The sequence below is a fragment of the Diabrotica undecimpunctata genome, chromosome 9 (genome assembly GCF_040954645.1).
Source record: "Diabrotica undecimpunctata isolate CICGRU chromosome 9, icDiaUnde3, whole genome shotgun sequence".
Lineage (NCBI taxonomy): Eukaryota > Metazoa > Arthropoda > Insecta > Coleoptera > Chrysomelidae > Diabrotica > Diabrotica undecimpunctata.
The window spans coordinates 119,823,508-119,846,918 of NC_092811.1; the positions used below are offsets into that span (position 1 = coordinate 119,823,508).

The 23,411-nt window shown below is 32.4% G+C and overlaps 2 protein-coding genes across 3 annotated transcripts in view; one reads left to right on the forward strand and one right to left on the reverse strand.

Moving 5' to 3' along the window:
* The window catches only part of jv (javelin), a 129,075-nt gene extending 120,407 nt beyond the window's left edge, over positions 1 to 8,668 (reverse strand). Inside the window, exons 1-3 of the mRNA XM_072543364.1 lie at positions 8,541 to 8,668; positions 8,096 to 8,337; positions 7,214 to 7,699 (exon numbers count right to left, since the gene is read on the reverse strand). Of these exons, the coding sequence (XP_072399465.1) occupies positions 7,214 to 7,699; positions 8,096 to 8,337; positions 8,541 to 8,668 (856 nt within the window). The remainder of the gene's footprint in view (positions 1 to 7,213; positions 7,700 to 8,095; positions 8,338 to 8,540) is intronic.
* The window catches only part of MCU (mitochondrial calcium uniporter), a 507,649-nt gene that overhangs the window by 251,543 nt on the left and 232,695 nt on the right, over positions 1 to 23,411 (forward strand). The window lies entirely within an intron of this gene.

The window sequence follows — 23,411 nt, forward strand, 5'->3', positions numbered from 1 at the left end:
TTTCGCCGAAAAAACTTTATCATTCGTCAAAAATTGTTTTCTTGTCTTCCAACTTCGTATACAATTCCCTATAGACGAAACTTTAAACATTCTGAAAACTAAATACAGTATCCAGCAAGACCACGTATCTCTCATTAATTGGCTCCCCACTATCTCCAGTAATTGCCAATATCTTTATAGAAGACTTCCATATCCGAGCACTATCCACATCAATGCTAAAACCTACATGTTGGCTACGATATGTTGGCGATACATTCGTCATTTGGCCCCATAGAAGGGATGCTTTGGTGTCTTTACAAACCCATCTGAATGGTATACATCATAGTATCCAGTTCACGATGGAGGTGGAAAGTGATTTATCCCTACCGTTTCACGACGTTATTATAAAGAAAAACCAATCCCAAGTTTTTCATCACTCTGTTTCTCGAAAATCCACCCATACCAATCGTAACTTGCATGCCAAGTCTCATCATCCCGCTTCACAAATTAATTCAGTCATTAATGCAAGTAGAGCTCTCTGGTTAAAAAAAGCCCTCATCTAAGAGTTTATCAAATTCCTTGTGCAGACTAGACTGCCCCCGATTCTATATAGGCCAAACAAATCGTAAAATCCAAAATAGGATTTATGAACATTCCATTTCTGTTCACAATTCAGACTCAATTTCAGCTCTAGGTCAACACCGTCATCATACAGGTCACAAAATTGATTTTAAAAACTCTCCAGAACCATAGCCCCCATCCGCTTCATACGGTTACCTTCGACTTGGAGACCTTTCATAAAGAAAATACCATCCGCTCCACGCGTAAATCAAAATCCTACTATTAGAAATGTTCGCGCCAATCCCTATGCTGTCCCCCACGCCAACCTCCACCCAAGCCACGTCACCATCGGCGGTATAAATGCCCGTCCTATATTCCCAGCATCAGTTATGCATTGAGTATTGATCAGTGTAGTCGTGTTTAGTGGCTCGTGAGACTGAAACTTCGGAAGCTCTGACGATGACATCGAAGAGGATGTCGAAATCTTGTCGCGGTTCAACCCGGAAGAGTGTTGAATTTAATATTAATTCTTGTAATAGCATTAATCTTAGGTCTAGGTTTAATGTACTAACCGCGGAAATTTTTCAGAACGTTATATATATATATATATATATATATATATATATATATATATATATATATATATATATATATATATATATATTGTTATGATTTATTTTATCAATAATGAAAATGGAATAAACAGCTATGTGCTGAAACACGTGGACTCGGAAAAGATCCGAGGAATTTACAATATCCACGATGTATACAAATATCACGAATAAAATGGGAAAGCACAAAGTAGAAAATAATTTAGGATATAGGACATAGATTAAGAAGAAGAAATATACAGGGAAAATGTTTTACACCAAGAAAAATCTGCATAGTTTTAGTAATATTATCAGACGCAAAGGCGGGGATTTTGTCCATACTTCTTTTTCTCAGCCAAAGAGAAAAATAAAAATTATTAAATAGACCATTTAAATAAATTTTCAAGACATCCCGGTAAACAAAATTTATGTATCAGATTAAGATAAGATTAGATTAACAGAAAGTTTTGCCTGTCAACAACTGATTTTTAAACACTCGCAGGTAAAATCTTTTTATATAGAATTAGAAAGCTCATACTCATTATAATCTCTTCATTGTTTGTACATGACCTAGGATTAAGATATTGTAATTAACCTTTTGTTATAGGAATGAATTATGTATTTGTAACCAAAGGGAAAGCCAGTTTTAAAACAAAAATTTTAGTTTCTCTGGAAACAGTAAATGGGGTTTTTTTCTTAATGATTGTAAACAAAATAAAGCCTTTTGATTGGACAGTTTTTTTTTGTATGGGAGAATTGATAGTCGGTGTATGAGAGAAAGTGGCAGTTGTTATTTTGATCATGGAAAGGAAAGGTCGCGTCTCGATAGAGGGTGTGTTCGTGAATTTTTTATACGGGCATTGTGAAAGGAAGTTAGCAGAATTGGGGAAGGAGATTACAAGTCGATGAAAAGATATTCTTGGATCTAAAGTGGGCAGTTTCTGGAATACGTAGGAAATAGTTTGGCGGTACCAAGTTGACAAAAAGAGGTCCTTGTGTCATTGAGAAGTAGCTGAGTGTTTTGGAGAATTAAATTTCAAGTGTTAATTGTTGGAGAATTGAGTCAGGTGTTTCGTACAGTCGCTGCAGGAGGATTGCAGATACGAAAAGAAGAAAGCCGAGGCGAATAGTGGCAGATCAAATTGCTGTGGAGCGATTCTGGGTATGGTCCAAATACAATCTACGAAGGAAAGGTCAGTGATTTTCTGTTCAGAATTGAAAATTTTATAATTGTTAATGAAGTTTGATGACATCATTGTCGTTATCATTTTAACTCAAGAGTAGACTTCTTTGTAAAATGTTTCAAGTTTTGTTTTCGCAATAAATTAAATATTGAAAAATCATAACGATAAAAAGTTTTAAAGATATTCATTGAAATTGGCTTTAAATTGGTTTTGTCTTCAAGAAGACTTAAAATATTCTTTTTGTGTAAATTTTATTGTATTCATTTACTCTGATTGATTAGATAACGGCAAAATTTGATAATTGTTGTATTCTTCTTTAAATAAAATAAAGAATACCAAATTTTTGTAACATACTATTTTTATTATTATCCTTTTTTCTCTATCCCGGTAAAGGACAACTAGGAAATCTTTGGACCCACACAACATAGGTTAATATAAGGAGATTTTTCACTGAGAACAAATAAATTATGTTTTTGATTTACTCAATTAATCAATTAAAAAAAATATTAACATAATAATATATATATATATATATATATATATATATATATATATATATATATATATATATATATATATATATATATATATATATAGTGATGATTCTTGATTTATAAATTTAGAAAAATCTTTTAAAAATTATATATACAGGCATCTGTTTTAGAATTAAGATATAAATAAAGATATTTTTGTACTCCAGTAAAAAGTGCGTCGTAGTATTTTAAAGTGATTTCAAGAACTGTTAATCCTTAATAGATTTGAAAGAACAAATATAGGTATACGAGTTTTACGAAACCATAAACATTGAAAATTAAAATATGGTTTCGGGTTTTTCTTAATATAAAAATTTATTTATAAGCGATTGTACCTAGAGATAAGTAGTAAAGATTAAAATTTTAAAAGATGACGTAGATTTTGTGTCAATAAGAAATCAATAGATATTTTGTTTGTATAATAGGACGAAATAAGGAAAGAGAATTATAGACCTTATCTCCAAAGAGCAAATAATCGAAAAAAAAAAACAAAATCGGTAGGGATGCATTTTATGTTTACGGAGGATTTTTACAGACCGATTAAAAAGATAATTATATCAATTTTTAAAGCCTACTGTTTTACTGCTGTTAACTGATACAAGCGGCCTTTTAGTCGCTTACAAAAATTTAAGGTATTCGCGAAATTTCATGAAAACTAAAAATATTTTGAAAATTAATGAGATTAGGTATAGGAAAGGCTTCATAAAAATGAAAGGGTATTATAAATGTACCTAATATAAAAAAAATAAAATGTAGGGCTATTAAAGCCTTAGTTTCTAGTACATTTAAAAAATGTGAAAATCGTAATTTTCTTTTGTAGTTCACCCTGTATACGAATATTATATATACGTATGATGTGGAATGAATACTTATTTATTTATTCTTTCTTTTTATACAGTTTATTTATTTCATAGCGATTTCGAAATAAAAATAGTCATCACTCATTAAATACCCTGTATAGTGGTGTGAAACTCCATATTATAAGAACAGGGATTATCGAGAATGCTTTTCAGTTCGGAACTGTTTTTTAAAATAAAAGTTTTTCACTTTTCTTCGTATTATATTTTTTATGCCTTAAATGCATTAGCATGTTTTCTATTGAAACATGTTCAGACTATACCTCTAGCAAAGCAAATGGCCTTTGATGTACAATGGCTTCATGCATATTTAATACTACTATCTTTGTTGTAAATTTACTGGGGTAAACGTTGACCTAATTTTCGCTGGTAGTATGTTTACAATTTGGCAAAACAAAGAGCGAACTTAAGTTTCATAGCCTACTAAACCTTTTAGTGACCAATCAAAAGTCACGTAAAAAGACAATTTCCTACCTATGCTCACAATCAATCACATAATACTACAGATCTCAGAGAGGAAGAAATATTTCTAAAATTGTCGTCTGAAACGTAAAGGTTTGTTTTATTCTTCGGATATAATTGTTTTATCGATATTTTTCTAATTATATTGTATTGAGTAGCACCTTATACTAATAACGATGAATATGATGATATAAGAATGTACCTGGAAACTCCATGTCAATTATCTCTTCCTCCGACAACATTTACTCCGACAGAGGTTCGATAACAAATAAAAATGTTAACCTAAGAAAGCTCCTGGCTATGGTTTAATAACAGGAGAATTACTTCAGAACCTACCGAGAAAAGCAGTGGTGTTATTAACAATAATATACAATAGCATACTAAGTCTTCGATACTTTCCAATACAATGGAAATTTGCTCAAGTTACTATGATTCCGAAGACTGGTAAGCCCGCAACGCAAGCAAATTCATATCGCCCTATAAGCCTACTCCCAATAATTTCGAAAGTATTAGAAAGGCTACTATTACATAAAATCGAGCAAGTTGTTTCCATAAACGAAGTTATACCACAACACCGATTCGGGTTTAGACGTGAACACTCAACCATCCAACAATGACACATAATACTAAATATAATTAAAACAACTCTCGAAGAGAAAAAGTTTTGCGCTGGAGTGTTTCTAGATATAAAACAGGCATTTGATAGAGTATGGCATAAAGGTCTCCTCTACAAACTGAAATTACACCTAACAGACCAACTTTACTTTATACTAAAATCTTATCTTACTGACCGTTACTTTCAAGTCAAAATTGAAGACAGCTACTCAAATTACCACATCATACAATCTGGTGTACCTCAGGGTAGTGTTCTGGGCGGTAGTGTTCTGGGCCCATTTCTGTATCTGATATTTACAGCAGACGTTTCAACCAGTAATTATACCTTCTTAGCTACATTAGCTCTCACAAAAAGTACAAAATCATTTAGTCCAATTACAAAACTGGCTTAAGCGATGAAAGATCTGTGTTAATGCTAGCAAATCAGTACAAATTACTTTTACAACAAGAAAATCTGCATGTCCACAAGTTTATATTAATAATATTCCCATTCCTATAAGACCAGTTGTCAATTACTTGGAATTGCACCTGGATGAAAAACTTATATGGACAACGCACATTAAAACTAAACGGAAACAACTAGATCTTAAACTAAAAAATATGAACTGGCTATTTAACAAAAGGCCTCAGTTATCTCTTGAAAATAAACTGCTTCTGTACAAAGCTATACTCATACCAGTTTGGGCATATGGAATAAAACTATTGGACTGTAGTGAACCTTCAAATACGAATATATTTCAAACATTCCAATCCAAAATACTCCGTGTGATAAGTAAAGCTCCGTGGTATGTATCTAACCAAACACTTCACAATAGATAGATAGATAGATGGTTTATTGGTAATACATCAATACAAAAGTATTTTTTACAAGTCAAAGAAAAAATATGTCAATATAGTTAATAAACACATAAATATAAACACAAAACATAAATACAGTGTTTTAAAATATACTTACAACAATTACAACAAATTAAAATTGGAGGTGAAATACTCCTCATACGTAAAAAAGGCATTCACTATAAGGTAACTCTTAATTTTCGCCTTAAACTGATGAAAATTAAGAGCTTTTATTCTAGCTGGTACTAAGTTATAGAATTTTATGGCTAAATACCTTGAACCATTTCTGGATCTCTCAAGACGGCTAAATTCTGGTATAAGATTATTATTAAATCTGGTGGGATACTTGTGAAAATCTACATGCGCATTGTATTGACTAAGATTTTGTTTAATGTGCAACAGACACTGCATAATATATACACCAGGTAAAGTCACAATTTGTAAAGCTCTAAAGGAGTTTCTACAATCTGCTCTATAACAGAGCCCAGAGATAATACGAACACACTTTCTTTGTTGTGCAAACACTTTATCAATGTGACAAGAGTGACCCCAGGAGAGAATAGCATATGTCAGATGAGAATGAAAATTACTATGATAGGCTGTTAAAATAGTTTCCCTGGAAGTCACCTGTACGGGACCTGGAAGTTGTCGGGAAAGCTTTTTCGATAGAATAACTATATGTTGTTCCCAGGTTAATCCTGCATCCAAATATATCCCCAGAAACTTCGCTCCGGTTACACATTGTGGTAGAGCAGCGTTTTCAACGCAAGTGTTATTTCTTAGTGTAAAATTAACACTTTGTGATTTAGAGTTGTTCAAAGAAAGACGGTTAGTTAAAAACCAATTGAATAAGTTTTTTTCAGATGTTTGGTAATCAAGGATGTCGAATTCAGAAGGGTGATAGCTTGTATAGAAAGTAGTGTCATCAGCAAATAAAACAGTGTTAACTGTTTCATTTTGAGAGTACACTAGATCATTAATATAGATAAGAAATAATACTGGACCCAAAACCGAGCCTTGAGGGACACCAAACAACAGAGATTGTTTTTGAGAATCACACTGGTTGAAGTGAACATATTGATCACGATTTGATAGATATGAATCAATTAGTTGAATAGCATCACTATGAAAATTATAATAAGGAAGTTTTCTAAGCAAAATACTATGTGTGACACAATCGAAAGCCTTAGTAAGATCTAAAAACGATGCAAGAGTATCAAGATATTTTTCAAACCCTTCCAAAACATTACTAGTGAAATGATCAATAGCTAAAGTTGTTGTTTTATTTTTTCGGAATCCGTACTGGTTTATGGCAAACAGTTTATTAGATACAAAATGTAGAATAATTTGATTTTTTAAAATTCGTTCATAAACTTTCGATAAAATGGGCAACAAAGAAATGGGTCGATAGTTGTTATAATCATCAATAGAGCCTTTATTCTTAAACAGAGGTACTACCTTTGCAGTTTTGAAAACTTGAGGATAAGTATTACAAGATATTGATTGATTTATTAAAATTGTTAGAGGTTGAACAATTATATCTTTTATTGTTTTAATAATTTTTGTGTTAAACCCATCAGGATCTTTGCTGTTACTATTTTTTATTTCTGTAATAGCTAAGTCAACTTCACTAAAGTTCACTGGCTGAAAGCTAAAACACAGGATATTTTTCTGTGGTATACACTTTAAATAGTCATCAAGAGTTAGCTGAGGAACCTCAAGTTCATTTATTACTCTCTCAGCAGTTGAGCAGAAGTGGCTATTAAAACTATCTGCATTGAGTTTGGAATTATCAGTGAAGAAAACATTTTTATGTTTGTTACCATTAATTAGTTTCCACATAGCTTGTTGAGAGTTGCCAGAATTTTTTATAAACCTATCATTTGCATTAATTTTTGCAAGTTTGATGGCTTCCCTGTACTCTTTTCTAAGTTTGATAATGGTACTTCTAGGTGCAGCAATGGGATCGTTTCTATTTATTGCTATAGTAAATTGAAGTCTCTCACGCATTTTTCTCAAAGTGTCATTGAACCAGTTTACTTTTTTACCTGGATTGTTTTTATTCAGCAATTTCGATTTTTCTGGAAAAGAGATATTTATGGAATTTAATAACACATCAATTAGCATTTTAAATTTTAAATTAATATCCAAATTATCATTGTATACAAAATTAAAGTTGCAATTTAGCAGAATCTGGTTCAGATTGAAGAGTCCTTCATCTGTGATAGGTCTATAACAAACTCTGGTTGCACAATTTGTGGATGAGTAAGCTATCTGAAAGGAAATACCTCTGTGGTCAGATGTGTGAGTGAGATCCACAGGTTTTGTGGTACCATCAATATTTGTGAAAACATTATCAAGACATCTATTACCTCGAGTATTAAATTTAACTTTTTTTGTAATATTGTAAGATCTAAAAAAATTACAGAGTTTTAAAGCTCTGATATCTGTTTCATTAAAATGGAGATTAAAGTCACCCGTAATTATAGCAGGATTATGGACATTAATTTTTTTAAGAGCTTTAGCCATAATGGTAAAGAATTTGTCTAAATCACTATCTGGAGTACGATAGACAGTGATAAGCTGCACATTAGATTTATTCAATAAAATACCTGTAATCTCACAATGCTGTTCAGAAGAGAGATTTTCAAGATTCAAATGATTAAAACTTACGTTATTCCTAGTATATATACCTACACCTCCATGAGACTTGACCGTCCTGCAAAATCCAGAAACCATACGATAGCCTTTAATATTGACAGTATGTAGCTCATCAGGTAAAAGCCAGTGCTCATTAAGACACAAACAATCAGCTGAAATATCATTAAGCAGAACTAAAGAGTTACGTAACGATTGAGCATTATAGTGAATGACATTTAAACAATTTTTAAATTTAATACTTTTTGAAGAGGATCCAGTTACATTGGCATCCTCCTCTTCACAAAAAACTTAGATACCACTGCACCCTTTGGCCAAACATCTTTGTTCCAAGCTCTCTTTAGGTTTTCTTGATTAATGGTGACCTTCATGGAACTATATGCTTCAGGCATTTTGAATGATCTGCACATCCTATTACTTAAGGATATAATAAAGAATCACTCAGAAAAATATAAAAATCGCACCACTGATCACAACAACGAACTGATAAATAATTTATTCACCCAACCACTTGCCGGAAGAAGATTAAAGAGAGTATGGCCAGAAGACCTACCGCAATAATACTTAGAGTACCTAACTTAGGTTAATTTACCTACAGACTATTTACTTATTACTCTATATATAGAGTAGATTGTAAACATGCGATGTAACAATAAAAAAATATATATATTGTATTGAAACGATGTATATATTCCCGTTTCTCTTATTCTCATGCCAGAAGAATTGTTTAACGACCACTTAATGCCGTGTTTATTGTCATTCAGGTTTCGCAACTGGAAACAAATTGATAGACCCAGATTTCCAAGATTCAATAATGCTTGTCTCGCTTGACAGATGTTCGACACAAAATGAGCTTGTTCCTTTTTTACTCATTCACGTATTTATAAACGAAGGATCCGGCGAACGTGACGGGAGCGCACAACGACATGGATAAGGACCAGTCGGTCTGAAGGGACGTATTAATTTTTCAGAAGCTCTTTAAATATGTATGGAAGAACTTGTCGAACACGCAATAACTAGCAAGAGTGATGTGATCCGCAGCGTATATGTTTTCCTTCCTTTTTTGGCGAACCTATTTATCATGGGCGAGGCAATCTAAATTCGGCCGGTTATACAAAAAAACACGCAAAGATATTAAATGACTACTGTTTTTTCGTTAAAAAATAACTGTGTCAAATGTATGAAATAACACATTTTACCAAAATATAACTCATTAATGTTGTTAAAATGTCACTTTAGCTGGATAGCTTGGCGCAGTTAAACATTTTGGTGGAGTAACTCTTTCAAAAGACTAAATTTTTAACGGAACCGTAAACCTCAATATGTATTCTTCTTCTTCTTCTTCAGCCTTAAGTAATCCAACTTTGGACATAGGCCTCCCCCAAATTAATCCAGTGTTTTCTATTTTGTGCCACTTGCTTCCAGTTGTGTCCTCCGATCTTCTTAATGTCATCAGCCCATCTTATTTCTGGTCTTCCTCTGCTTCTCTTTCCTAACCATGGTCTTCATTGTTGTATTTCGTGGTTCCATCTCTTATCCTTTAGTCCTGCGAAGCTCCATTTTAATTTGGCAGCATGGTTCTCCTGCGTCTTTTACTTTCGTTTTGCTTCTAATCCATTTGTTTTTGTCTATAAGTCTCACCCCGAGCATTAATCTTTCCATCGCTGTTTGTGCTTTTACTATGTTATCCATATTAGACTTGGTGAGTGTCCACGTCTGTGAACTATATGTGAGTATAGGGAGGATACACTGTTCGTAAATTCTGGTTTTCAAATAAATATGTATATTGTTTATTAATTATCATTAGACTTCGGCAAATATGCAAATAAAAATGTAGAAAATATGCGCATAAATATGCACGTGTTTACCCGAAAATATGCAAATATTTTACAAAATATGCATACAAATAAATAAAAAAATCGTAAAATAGTAACAATTTTATTTAAAAAAAAAAGTGTACATAACTAAATATTTCCTACTATTCATTAAGATTTACATTTATTTTAAGTAACTACATCATTTTTAAGTATGAATAAACTTATTTAGAATTATGGTAACAATAAATGACCAAGTGGTGTTCAAAATTTTCTAACAAAAACTTGTGGCTTCTGTCTGAGTACATATATTTATATATGGAAAAACTTCGTTCAACATCAACTGATGTAACGGGAGCATTTTTCAAACTAACCAAAACATTTGGTTCTAAATTAATTGTTTCCGAAATATTTCCAGCTAGAACACTGACTACTTCAGAAAGAATATGGTAACCTTTATTTTTTTCCATAGTAGCTTCAAATTTTTTTAAAATATCTTTTCCAATATTACCTCTAACGTTCCGACAACATGACGCAAATTCTTTTATTAATGCTGTACTTTCGAACAATGACAGTTTTGGTAATTCTAACTGAGTAATTGTTTTTTGAACAAAACTAAAATTTGATTTTATAAATGAGTTGAAGTTCTTGTTGAAGCAAGTTACTCTGAAAAGTTTGTTTAGAATCCAAAAGAGATTGGGAACTTTCATCTGTTAACGTATCAATTATGTTCTTTATTTTAACAAAATGATCTGCATAAAAATTAGCTGCTTCTAACCATGTTCCCCATCGCGTTAAAATAGGTTGTGGTGGAAGAGGAATGTTAGGTAGCATTTCTTTATAAAGTTGAATTCTTATAGGAGATTTAAGAAATACTTTTTTGACACTGGATATCATGGTATTTACAAGAGGAAACTTTTTTCGTATTTCCTCTGCAACTCTGTTTAATCCATGCGCTACACAAGTAACATGTATTAAATCTGGGAAAAATATTTTTAAAATACACACCATTGTATTGTACCATGGACAATTTTTTCTCACTAAAGGAAGCTATTTTTCATTTAAAAACAACCTACGAGTACTAAATTTCAAGTAAATACGTTTATTGGTTTTAAAGTTATTGTTGTTATTAACTAAAAGAATTTAATTTTTTTTAATTTTAACACCCTGTATCTCGAAAAGTAAATAAGTTTGACCCCTCATTAACTATATCGTTTTGTTCAATTTTTCGAGAAGTATCTACAGTCAAACGTTGTAAGTGTCATTTGGAAACACCCTGTATGTATGAAATATTAGATATTTAATAGAAAATATTAGATACTTACAATTTTGCCACAGACTGAACAGTAGATTTTTCCCATATCCATAGACAGCTCTTTATAAGGTTTAATCCAAGTTGAAGCACTGGTTGTTTTAGGCATTATAAAATCACAATCTTCCTTTTTTTACGCACAATGAGTGTTTACGCTTTGAATATAAAAAAAAAATGATTTACAAATCTGAGCATCAAATTAGAAATGTTTAGGTACCTAATTCAATAAACTGGGAGATTTTGGAAAATCCCTAAATTAGGAACAAAACTATTAGCCGTTTACCTGCTGTTAAGATACAATAAATTGTAGATAGATTTGGGGATTAGATCATAAAATGCAAATGAGCGAACCCTTAGCGATTATCCAATAACTGAATGCCTCAGTGACCGAGATTTTCTAAGAATGTTGAGGGCTACTTAAATTGATCTTCTTTGAAATTGTAAATGTTTTGTACCTGTAGAGATTACGTACTCAGATCATTTCTTGATTAAAATGACTACAAAATTTTATACAAGAATTGAAATAAATTGGTATGTTTAAAAATTTTCAAATACAGTATAAAAATCTGAACTTTTATGCACTTTATGCAAACTTTTATACAAATATGCCAAAATATGAAATATTTGCATAAAATATGCACAATATGCAAAATATGCAATATGCATATTTGCCGAAGTCTAATTATCATACAAAAAAAGGTAGAGACAGTAAGACTTACTAAGTAAGCAGTAAGTTAACTAAGTCCATTTAATGGGAAGCATTTTTTTCTGTAAAGATCTGTAAAGATCAATCAGCAGTTTTTGTCTAACTTAAATTACTAACCAGAAAATTTAAACTAGAGACCTATTCACTTGCGATCCTTAGACTCTTACACACATTTGTCACACATTTGCTTTATACGATTACTTCACCAACTCGAAAGGCTTCTTCCTCTTGAGTCTTCTGACCAAATTCACATTGTCGAGGAGCTGGATGGCCTCGGGGTTACTGTGATTGAGACGTCGTTTTTCGTGACAGTCGACAAATTTCTCGACGATCTGTATAACAGTGTCTATCTGTAAGTCCTGAGGAGGAGAAAAACTGATCCAATTCTGCCAAGAGACGGATACTGTTGTAACAAATACACTTTTTAAATTACACCCAAGAAGGCTTTATACATGGAAAGCACCCGTTAATACCCCAGGGAAACTCATAAGAAACCAAATTGGTTTTATCAACATAAACAAAAGGTTTAGAAATTCGATCACCTCGACAAAAACATATCAAGGCGCAGATGTCTTCTCAGATCCTAGTCTATTGGTTGCAAATATCAACATACGACTCAAAATAATTCATAAGAAAATGAGGCCTAAGATAATAAGACTACTAAAAGAAAATGACATCCAGAAAAAAGTAAAAACAGAGAATAATAAGAATTTTGCGAAAATAGTTAAACACACTTCTGAGGCATAGAAGAACAGTGACAGAAGACGAAGAAAGAAGAAATGAAGACATCTATTACCACAATTTCGCATGAATATCCAAAATCAAAAAGAGAAAAGAAGCAAGAATGGATGACAGATAAAATATTGCAGATGATGGAAGAGAGTCTGAATATTAAAAGGTAGAAATGACAACGAATACAAAAAGTTGAATATACTATTATAGTTCGACAAAAGCTATCAACATGCGGTTTGCGCCATTTTGTTACGAATTTAATCCAGTTCCATTATAATTTACAATAAATTGGTGTTTCCATTAAACATTAAAAAAAAAAACAAATTTTAATTTTTTCTATTCGAAAGTACCCTCTACCCATGACAATTAAACATAAATGCAATTGTTTTATAGTAGATGTAAATTAAATCATCTACACTTTTTCTAATGACACTCATTTCGTTAAAATCGGTTGATCCAAACCAAAGTTATAGGTATTTATCCACAAATACTTTCCCACTCTACCCCACCCTTTATTTGAAAAAATAAAAGAAAAAGTACTTGAACAACTTTGTGCGGAATTTAGGCCTTTTTCTAGTTTACTTATTTAACACTTGGTATAATTGGGCATATTACAAAAAAAACTGGTTTTCAAATTTTTCTTCAAAGGTTACGCCCCCTAGCGGTTAACCCAGAAACTTGAAAGTTATTTCCAGCGATTTCTCTTGGCCACTTTTACTAAGGAATTTTTTCTCCTAAAGTTATAACATGAATAGTTTCTGATATATAGCCGAGAGATCGGCTTATTGGACCACCCGGTACATGTTATATTTTTTTTAATGTCAAAAAAGTGTTATATGAACTGTTTTAAGTACATTTTAGGTAAAAAATATTTTTTCGTTTGCTGAAAAAAAAACGCGGTACTGAAGGGGTTAAAGTCGGTTATATTGTTGTTAGAATTAAAAACTGTTGTCTGTTTTACTTGTAGTGAGTTTTTAGGTTTTGCAAATGTTAGTATATCCTTAAGCAGATTAAATTATTTCTAGATCATTAAAAAAAAACGATTTCGGAATTATTACATCGAACTAATGTTCGGTGACAAATATATTATTTAAAAGTGTCTGTCATTACTTTTTTTCATTTCTATTACTTTCTAGATGTACTATACTTACTGTACGATTGTTTATACGGAAGAAAACATATTTGACACAAAACCATCAGTGTTTATTTCTGAAAGCACCCTCCTTTAATTCCCGCAGCCACAATCCGCTTCAACGTGCATGTCGTGTCATTGGAGTAAGTTTCTCTTTAACTTTCTCGTCTTGACGATCCGCAGCGAGCGAGAGTTTATGAAAGCAAACTCCTTTATCTCCGTAAACGGACTTAAAAATTTTGTATGGCACTCGTTCAGACAAGTATTCTTCGCAAAAGAGAACGCGGTTAGGGTTAAAACAATGCTAGGAACTCATTACACAAAGCAAATGAAATAAACTTACCGGTTCTCGACGGAATGGGTTACATGAGAGGAGTGGTAAATATACTTATAGTAAAATTTGTTTTACTTTAGACATAAAGGCTAATTACTATAAATGTTATGGTATTCATCTTCTAAATAAAGCGCCAAAAACTACTATACTGTTCTATGTTCCAACTTACTATACATAAGCTTAATTTATAATATTTTATAGTTTATTTTGTGCATATATTTCGTTGCATCTTCTGTGACATTATATAATTAAATAAGTTTAATGTGTTGCAGTTTCGCAACGATACATAAACATTTATTAAATATTAAGACTTTTTGTTAGTTTTGATTCTCCCCGTAGTATATTTAAACGAGATTTGCATGTACAAGGTCACAGCGGTTTTAAGGGCTAAAGATGAGTCATCTGTTAGATAAGGGACGGATATCTACAAAATCATAGTCGAATTTTATCTTCGAACCAATGTGTATGGGCGTTTGGGTTAAGAGTACCTGACACTCGGCATCGGTCCTGTGACCAAGAAAGACGCTATTGTGGAATGTGCATCATCAACTTTCGTAGTTCCAGTGCGCCGCTGAAGGCGTAATTTGCGATAGCGGTAGTCTATCTTTTCATAGGGTAAAGTACAATATACCATTCATCTAAATTGCTGCATATCGAGTACTGTTTACTGGTATATGCATAGTGTTAAGAATTCATTTTGTGTGCTGAACTAGCTATTTCGCATTTATGTCGTGATTTGAACTTTTGAAATTAAATTTTTACGTATATATAAACATTCATTTTAGCATGTTTACTGTATAGTTTAATTGTATATTTTATTTTACTATTAATTGATATGTGTAACTATGCTTATTACTTATAATATTGTTTGGTTTGTTTGCCTTTATATATACACAAAAGTATTCTATTGAATTGACTTTGGTGTTGCCTGTCGTATCGTATTTTAGCACATTCCTGTTTGTGTGATGTATAGATATCCATCGTACCATATTTAGTTCCAAACAGCTGTGTTTTTACGTTAATTCGTTCACCTTTCTTAATGCACTTGTCACTCGTATTTTAAATTGCAGATATGGAGTTGTTGTAATTAAATTATTATAATTTGTTTACTAATTTTACTTATTTTTAAATAGAATTTCATTCGTATCGTCTTGCTTATTATTTCTATGGGGATTTACATACCCGATGCGAAAGGGGGAAACCAGCGAGTTCTGGATTGAACAGAATATCTTCTCTTCCCTTTCTGATGACCCCAATTGTTATATTGAGGTCATCGTATGTGCAGAACGCAACATAATGGTTCACCCTTTTCAAATACTGTTTATACGAGGTTAGCCACAAAAGTATCCGACTGCGTTCCTACCACCATCAGTGAATCTGTGAGGTACAAGTGTAAGTGTAATTATTAACTTTTACGAAGTTGCTCTTACCAGTTTTGAATCTGACATTTTCCATAGAAGTCTATTTTTTGTTAGAATCACTTCAGGATGTACAGCTGGTTCCTAAAAAAAACTGATACGACTCTTAGTTAGATTTGATCATTTTGAACAGTGTATTTGATTGATCTGACATTATATTATATTTATTATGACAGACAAATAATAAAATAAACAAACAAATAACAAACAATTGATTACATATGATAATTCATAAATTGTAATTTTTAATTGAAATTGTAATTGAAATATGTACATTTACGGCCTAATATTGACTGTGACTAAAACTGTACCTAAAACAATGACGATGCTTTGTTGGCAAAAAGGAATTTTTGAAAATGTCAAATTTTCAAATTGTCAAAAATTCTCAGATCTACAATTCAACTACGACTAAAGCGAAATGATACAACAGCTGCTTCTTTAGGTCGTAATTCTGTATTTACTAAAGAAGAAGAAGAAGAAGTTTTGACAAAGCAGGTCATAAAGTTATCAAAACATTTTTAAGGGATAACTCCCACAGAAATAAAAAAAAATGTGCTTATAAATACGCTGAGAAAAAGAAATTGCTGGAAGAGGCTGGCTTGACGACTTCCTTAAAAGAAATCCAACTATTCGATTAAGAAAACCTGAGGCGACAAGTATTAACCGCATATCTGCTTTTAACAAAACTGAAGTAAACCTATTTTTCTCTAATTTAAAATCCATATTGGATAAATATAAATTTTCGGCATCCAAAATATATAATGCAGACGAGATAAGCATAACAACCGTCCGAAAACCCTGGAAAAATACTTGCTGAAAAGGGACAAAAGAGAGTCGGCTTTATTACAAGCGCAGAAAGAGGTCAAACAACAACCATTATATGCTGCGTAAGTGCCTTAGGAACTTATATTCCACCTTTGTTTATTTATGCCCGCAAAAGGATGAAACCAGAGTTAAAGAAAAATGGGCCACCTGGTGCAGTCTACTGCTGCTCGGATAATGGGTGCATAAATGAGCAAATAATTCCCGAATTGCTCCAGCATTTTTACAGTGTTGTAAAACCTTCAAAGGATGATCCAGTTTTGTTAATCGTCGACAATCACAGTAGCCACTGTACATTAGAGACATATAATTTCTGTCGTCTCATGTCCAGACACATCGCATCGACTCCAACCGCTGGATGTAGCTTTTTACTAGTCGTTAAAATCAGCCTATGACATTGAATGTGGCAATTATCTTCGAAGTCATCCTCATGAGCGAATCACGATATTTGAAATAGCTAAAGTATTTAAAAGTTCATACGGTCGCGTAGCCATACCAGTCAAAACCATTAAAGGTTTTGATAATACTGGAATATTTGGCTTTGCTCCAGGTAAATCATTCATATAAGTTCATATAAGAAAAAGATAAAAAGACACTAGACTAAGAGAAAAAAAGTGGATTAGATAAGGAGAAGAATAATAAGAAAGTTAAGGGGAATAAAGAAAGTTCGACACATGGCAAAAAGTTTGAGGTATCTTTTGTTGACATAATTTCACTACCAGGATGCTCAAAAGATGACTCAGTTGGAAATAAAAGATCCAACCACAAAAGCAACAGGTAGCAACATTCTGAAATAATGACATCAACACCAATGAAGTTATTTCTAGAAGAAAAACAGCGGAAGAAGGAAGAGCAAATGAGAAATAAAGCCAACAAAGGAACCAAACGAAAAATAGACACCGAAGAGTCCAGTCCTCCGCGAATAGTTCCAAAAAGAAATTGTATAAGAACACAGAAGATCCACAGAAGATATATCATCTGAAGAAGAGGATACGTATACAGTATAAGTTTTAAAGCTATCTAGCAGTATAAATAAACCAAATTGCTTAGGCGGCCACTATTCCCCCTTTTCCCTAAGGTCTAAATTTTGATATTATTTTGAATTCCTGCATTTTATAAAGAGTATATAAATGATAGTTTCTACATAAAATAGGGCTGTTATTATTATTTTTATTATTATTAAAGAATAAAACAAACGACTTAACTCAACAATATATTAAAGCAAGAATTGTAACCAAATTAAAAGATAACTAGGCACTATCAGAGGCAGCAAAACCTTTTAACATAAACAGAACCACAGTTTTTCTATTAACAAAAAATGAAGGAAACAAGAAACTCTCTAAAGAAAGTGAGGGTCTGGAAGACCAAAACTATACTAAATTTAGGTATGTAAAAATAAAATTAATATTTTGTAATATCTCCATCAGCATTGATAACAGCTTGTAGTCTTCGGTCCATCTGCGTGAAAGGAACTATGAAATTGTTTTCTTTGGAGAGCTCTTCCCAAACCCCCCACACAATCTCGATTGGGTTTAAATCTGGACTGTAGCTAGGCTATGGTAAGGTTTCGATGTTGTTATTCTGGAGCCAATGGTTTATTATATTTGCAGTGTGAAAAGAACAATTATCTTGTTGAAGCATAAAATTATTTTCTGAATACAACTGTTCTACACTGGAAAACATGATGTTTTTAGTACTTATTCAGATAAGTCTGCCTAACAAACCTGCCATCAATACGCCATATCATTCCCATTCCTCTAAATAAAATCCATCCCCATACATTGGCGCTAAAATGACCAGCTGGTCGATATCTATCAACATACAGAGGATTAAATCTATTATTATCTGGTCTATACACCCAAAGTTTGCCCTTTTTAGAAGATTGAAAAATTTTCTCGTCTGTAAATATTACCCTGTCCTAAAATTCTTGATTTTGTAGCTGATGGTTTAAAGTAAATATGTCTTGATTGCTTCTGTTGTGGTGTAAGAGCTTGTTTTTTTGCTGCAATTCGGTACTTTAGACGCGATGCTTTAATTCTGCGCCAAGTTGTTGTCTTTCTTCCCGGAAACTGTGACATAATTCTTGCAATTTTCGCATATTCAAAAGAATTCTCTTCTAATCTTTCCAAAGCGTACGATCTTCATGAGCGGTAGATATTTTTGGTCTTCCAAAATTTTTCTTTTTTTCGAGAGTTTCTTGTTCTCTCCATCTTTTATTAATATAAAAACTGTTGTTCTGCTTACGTTAAAACGGTTCGCTACGGCAGATAGTGACCAACCATCTTCTAATTTCATTACAATTCTTGCTTTTAGTTCTTTGCTAGCATGTGGAGCCATTTTTTGACAGTGACAGTGACAGTATGTAAATAATAAGTATTTATCCTTCAAAATACACTGTTCAATTTTCTACAACATACGCTTTAAGAGTCGTATCAGTTTTTTTAGGAACCAGCTACATTGTACCAATAATTACGATATGCGCCAGTCACAAACCTTGTGCTTAATTGTTTGTTTAACAAAATCTGAAAAAAAAACGAAAATTTTTGCTTTTTGCGCCCATATTTTCACCTATAACTCAAGATACATTATGATTGATCCTACAAAACAATTATAAAAAGTAAATGTTTCGTTTTTTAATTTTACATAATATTTGAATAGATAGAAATTGAAAACTGTTTATTGTTAAAAAAATACCAATAATTAGAAAAAAAATTGAGTTTCTTCTACAATTTTTTTCGACCCCTTAAACATAACTTACAGCCTTTATACTCCGCCTAGAAAAATATTATAATACAACTAAAAGGTATGCTAAATTTCGTTAGGATCAGTTTAATAGTTTTGACCAATTTCAATTTGTCAAAGTGCAAAGTGCACAGACTGCAAAAAACAATTATTTTGTTTATAATTGTATGATTGAACAGGATAATAAGAATTAAAAATTGTAAAAAAGTAGTATAAATAAAATCCATAAAATATATATCTTTTTCACATTTCTTGTTTATAGTCTTATTAAAAAATTTATATGTGCCAAGCTTTTTAAGATTTTCGAGCTTTTTACTGGTTTCTCATATGATTTATACTCTAACGTTTTCTTGGCACTGATCCTAAATCTGGCACACCTCGCTGCTCAGAATTTAATTCCGCTAGAAGATGGAACAGATAAACGAGAGAAAATATAGAATCAAAATCAGCGGGGAATCTAATACGAGGATTAAGTCTGTATGGTTTTCAAGCTTTTGTCGGTTGTTTCGGCCGTGTCGTATAGATTCAATTTATGAGATAAAACGCGTTGTGTTGTGAGTAGTGTATATTTTTTTCACTAGACCTTAAGTAACTAAATGGAGAAAATAATGATCTTAATACAGCGAAGAAATTCTTATTTAAATTAAAATGATACAAAAATCACATATAATATAACCACATCTAAAAAAATCAATTATTGAATAATCACTTCTTTATTTATTGCTTTTTTATAATTCTAGAAAGAATTATTTGATACTGTATAGTCAGCTAGGGCCGTGTTGAGGCTTCTCTACTCTAAAAATAAGGTAATTATAAATCGATAAACTAAAGGTGATTTTATCTCTCTGGAGCTATATTTGCTCACATTAACAATCCTTGTCCTTCAACGGTCACTGAAGAACCAAACCTATGGAGATACATCCACTCACAAGTCCTTTGAAGTAAGGCTTGGAATCAAAAGATTTCCAACCCTCGTATGTAGGGAGCCAGTTATAAGGCCCCCACACTATCTTTACTTATTTTGTCCGTTGGACCCATTCCCGGTTCCAAAAGCTAATTTCGAACCCACGACTCGCTCTCCACCAACCATCTGGCTGTCGTCCGCAGTGTCTCCATTGGTGACCTTCCTAGCACCATCCAAAAAAGGTTTCCGAGGTTACATCATATAAAAAAAGTCCCTCGTCGAAAAAGAAAAAGTACTCAAAATCTAGAATGTCCTAGATGTCATCGAAATATCCCGAACGTCAGAAAATGTAAAATACCTTAACTCGGTGCCCTGTATTTGATAGCAACTATGTTCCGAAACTGATTGTTGCATCTGAGTTTTTATTAAATAGAATGATTAAAATAACCACAACAATAAAATAAACGTTTTATTTAATGCTGTGGCTTCCAGATTATAATGTGTTTTCGGTTTATAAAAATGCTTGCGATTAATACCAAGAAAAATATTCAATGTAAATAAAAGTCAATAAATAATATGTAAATATAAATATATCAATAAAAATTGTTTATATTCCGATGTGTGGTTACTATGGTCTGTTTTTTAACCAGGAGGAGTAATTCAAATTTTCCGCGCTGTAATGCTTGTTTGTAATTGGTCCAACCGCAGGCAAGTTTACTCCACTAAATTATGACATGTTGACACTAATGACATTTGTGAAATTTTAAAATTCAATATTTAAGTATATCGACGATTTTTTTGTATTTTCTGCGTTATTCCTTACATTTTTAGATATTTCATTTGTATTTATATAAAAAACAGTTCTTTTCAGAACTATTTCGCGACATATTAGTGTTATTAAGATAACAATGTGGATTCGATGCCAAGTACTAGTGGTAATTATTCCTCTACACCTAAAAAATGTCGGGTAGATTTGGGTCATATATCTTCAAATGAGAAACAAAACATGATTTGCTTATACATTATAAACATGTATAAATAAACAAATCAAAATTGATAATTCTGGAATGAAAATAACAGCCACGCTAGCAAAAATAAAACAGGCAACAGGTTAGTTTTGCAGAATAGTTATTGTTAAAATCAAGATTTACTAAAGTAATGCTAATTTTATTAGCACATTACTTTAGCTTGTATTGGAATATAAGCCGACTTCAACAGTAGTATTGTAAAATTCCATTGGATTTTAGATACCATTTTATCACGAATATATCGCTTTCGTATACGTTCTTTTTACGATTTTCTTCTTTAATGTGATAAATAAACTCTAAAAATTCTTCAACTTTTTCATAACAGTCCAACATTTTTTTATTGTAATTAGAAATACTAAATAATATATATTGGAAGTGAATTCGAAAAATTATTATTCAAACCCAAAAAAGAAGATGTATTTGGTGACTTTTCTAGTAACTTTCTTGGGTGTGAATCTGTCTTTTTAGTTTACTCCTCCTGGTTAAAAAACAGAGTATAATTTAAACGAAACAGGTATTTTATATAATTCCATTGGAAGGAAATCACCATGTGATACCTATCGGTTAAAAACGTAAAATCCAGAAAAAATCTGATTGTGTAACAAAGAATGTATAATGATATAGTGCTAATAATACATGTAAATTACATAAGCAAAGTTTTGACTGCAAAATAAGATAGAATCTTCCTGAATGGGGATCATTAGACCGTAAAAAATAGTTTACTACTCGTATAAAACGTGTATCCATGTAACTGAGAAAAAAAGATGTTACAGTAGGCAGTACAGTAGAATAGCTCTAAGCATTATACTATGTCACATCATATAACGGGGGTCCTACGGCGATTGCCGCTTCCCGCATTTCAGCCTCCATCTTTTCCTATCTCTCCAATCTCCCTTTTCTAAGCCTCTAGATTGCATTGTTTTTGTAATTTCTCTTCTCCAGGAATTTGGTGGTCTTCCCCTTTTCCTTCTTTCTGGCGGAACATACATTAAGGCTTTCTTTGGCCACCGCTTCTCCTCCATTCTCATCACGTGACCATACCATTGTAATTGCCTTCCTTGTATTCTATCTGAAAGAGTATCTCTAATTCCTGTACGGTTTCGTATTTCCTCATTCCTGATTCTTTCCATTCTCGATACTCGTTATGACCTTTTAAGATAATCCATTTCCACAACGTCTACTTTATCTCGTTCATTCTTTGTCATCGTCCAACATTCGGCACCATATGTGGTAATTGGTTCTACAATTGCTCTGTATACGCGAAGTTTGGTATGCATCTTTATTTTATTAGACTACAGTAATGAATTCAGTATTCGGATGCATTTTTTCCCTTGGGTTATTCGGTTTTGTACATCTATCTTAACTCTGCCATCTGCTGATATGATGCTTCCTAGATATTTATACTGGTTGCAGCCTTTTATGACTGCGTTTTCAAGCCTCAGATCTGTGGTATTTCCTCCAATTTTTAAATATACTGTTTTGCTTATGTTTACAGTAAGCCCCCATTTGGCATATTCCTCAAATAATTTTCGATTCATATAATTTATATCTTCCTCATCGGTTGCAACCACCACCTGATCATCTGCAAACAACAATGTATACAGAGGTTCTTGTCCCACTTCGATGCCCATAAATCTACATTTATTTCTCCAATTCCTCAATGATTCTTGGACGTATATTTTAAAGAGTGTCGGTGACAAACAGCATCCTTGCTTTAGGCCTTTAGTGACTTTAAATTCATTTGAGGTTCTGGTTCCAATTTTTACACAACTAACTGCATTTTCATACAATTTATATATCGCTCGGATATACGTCGAATCCAATCCGGACCTTTTGAGGACCTCAAACATTTTCTTTAACGGGACACTATCATATGCTTTCTCAAGGTCTATAAATACCAAATGGGTCTCTCTACTTCTTTCGACACGCTTTTCAATTATTTGTCGTAGGATAAATATATTATCAAGGCAGGATCTCCCGGTACGAAAGCCGCTTTGTTCTTCAATATCTTGTATCTGTCTTTCAACCCTCTTCTTTAATATTCTGCCGTACAACCGGCCCACAGAGCTCGTCACACTAATACCTCTATAATTGGAACAGTCTCTTTTATTCCCTCTCTTATATATGGAGCTTATATAAGATTTATTCCAATCTCTAGGAAAATTTCTGGTCTCCACACATACATTTATTG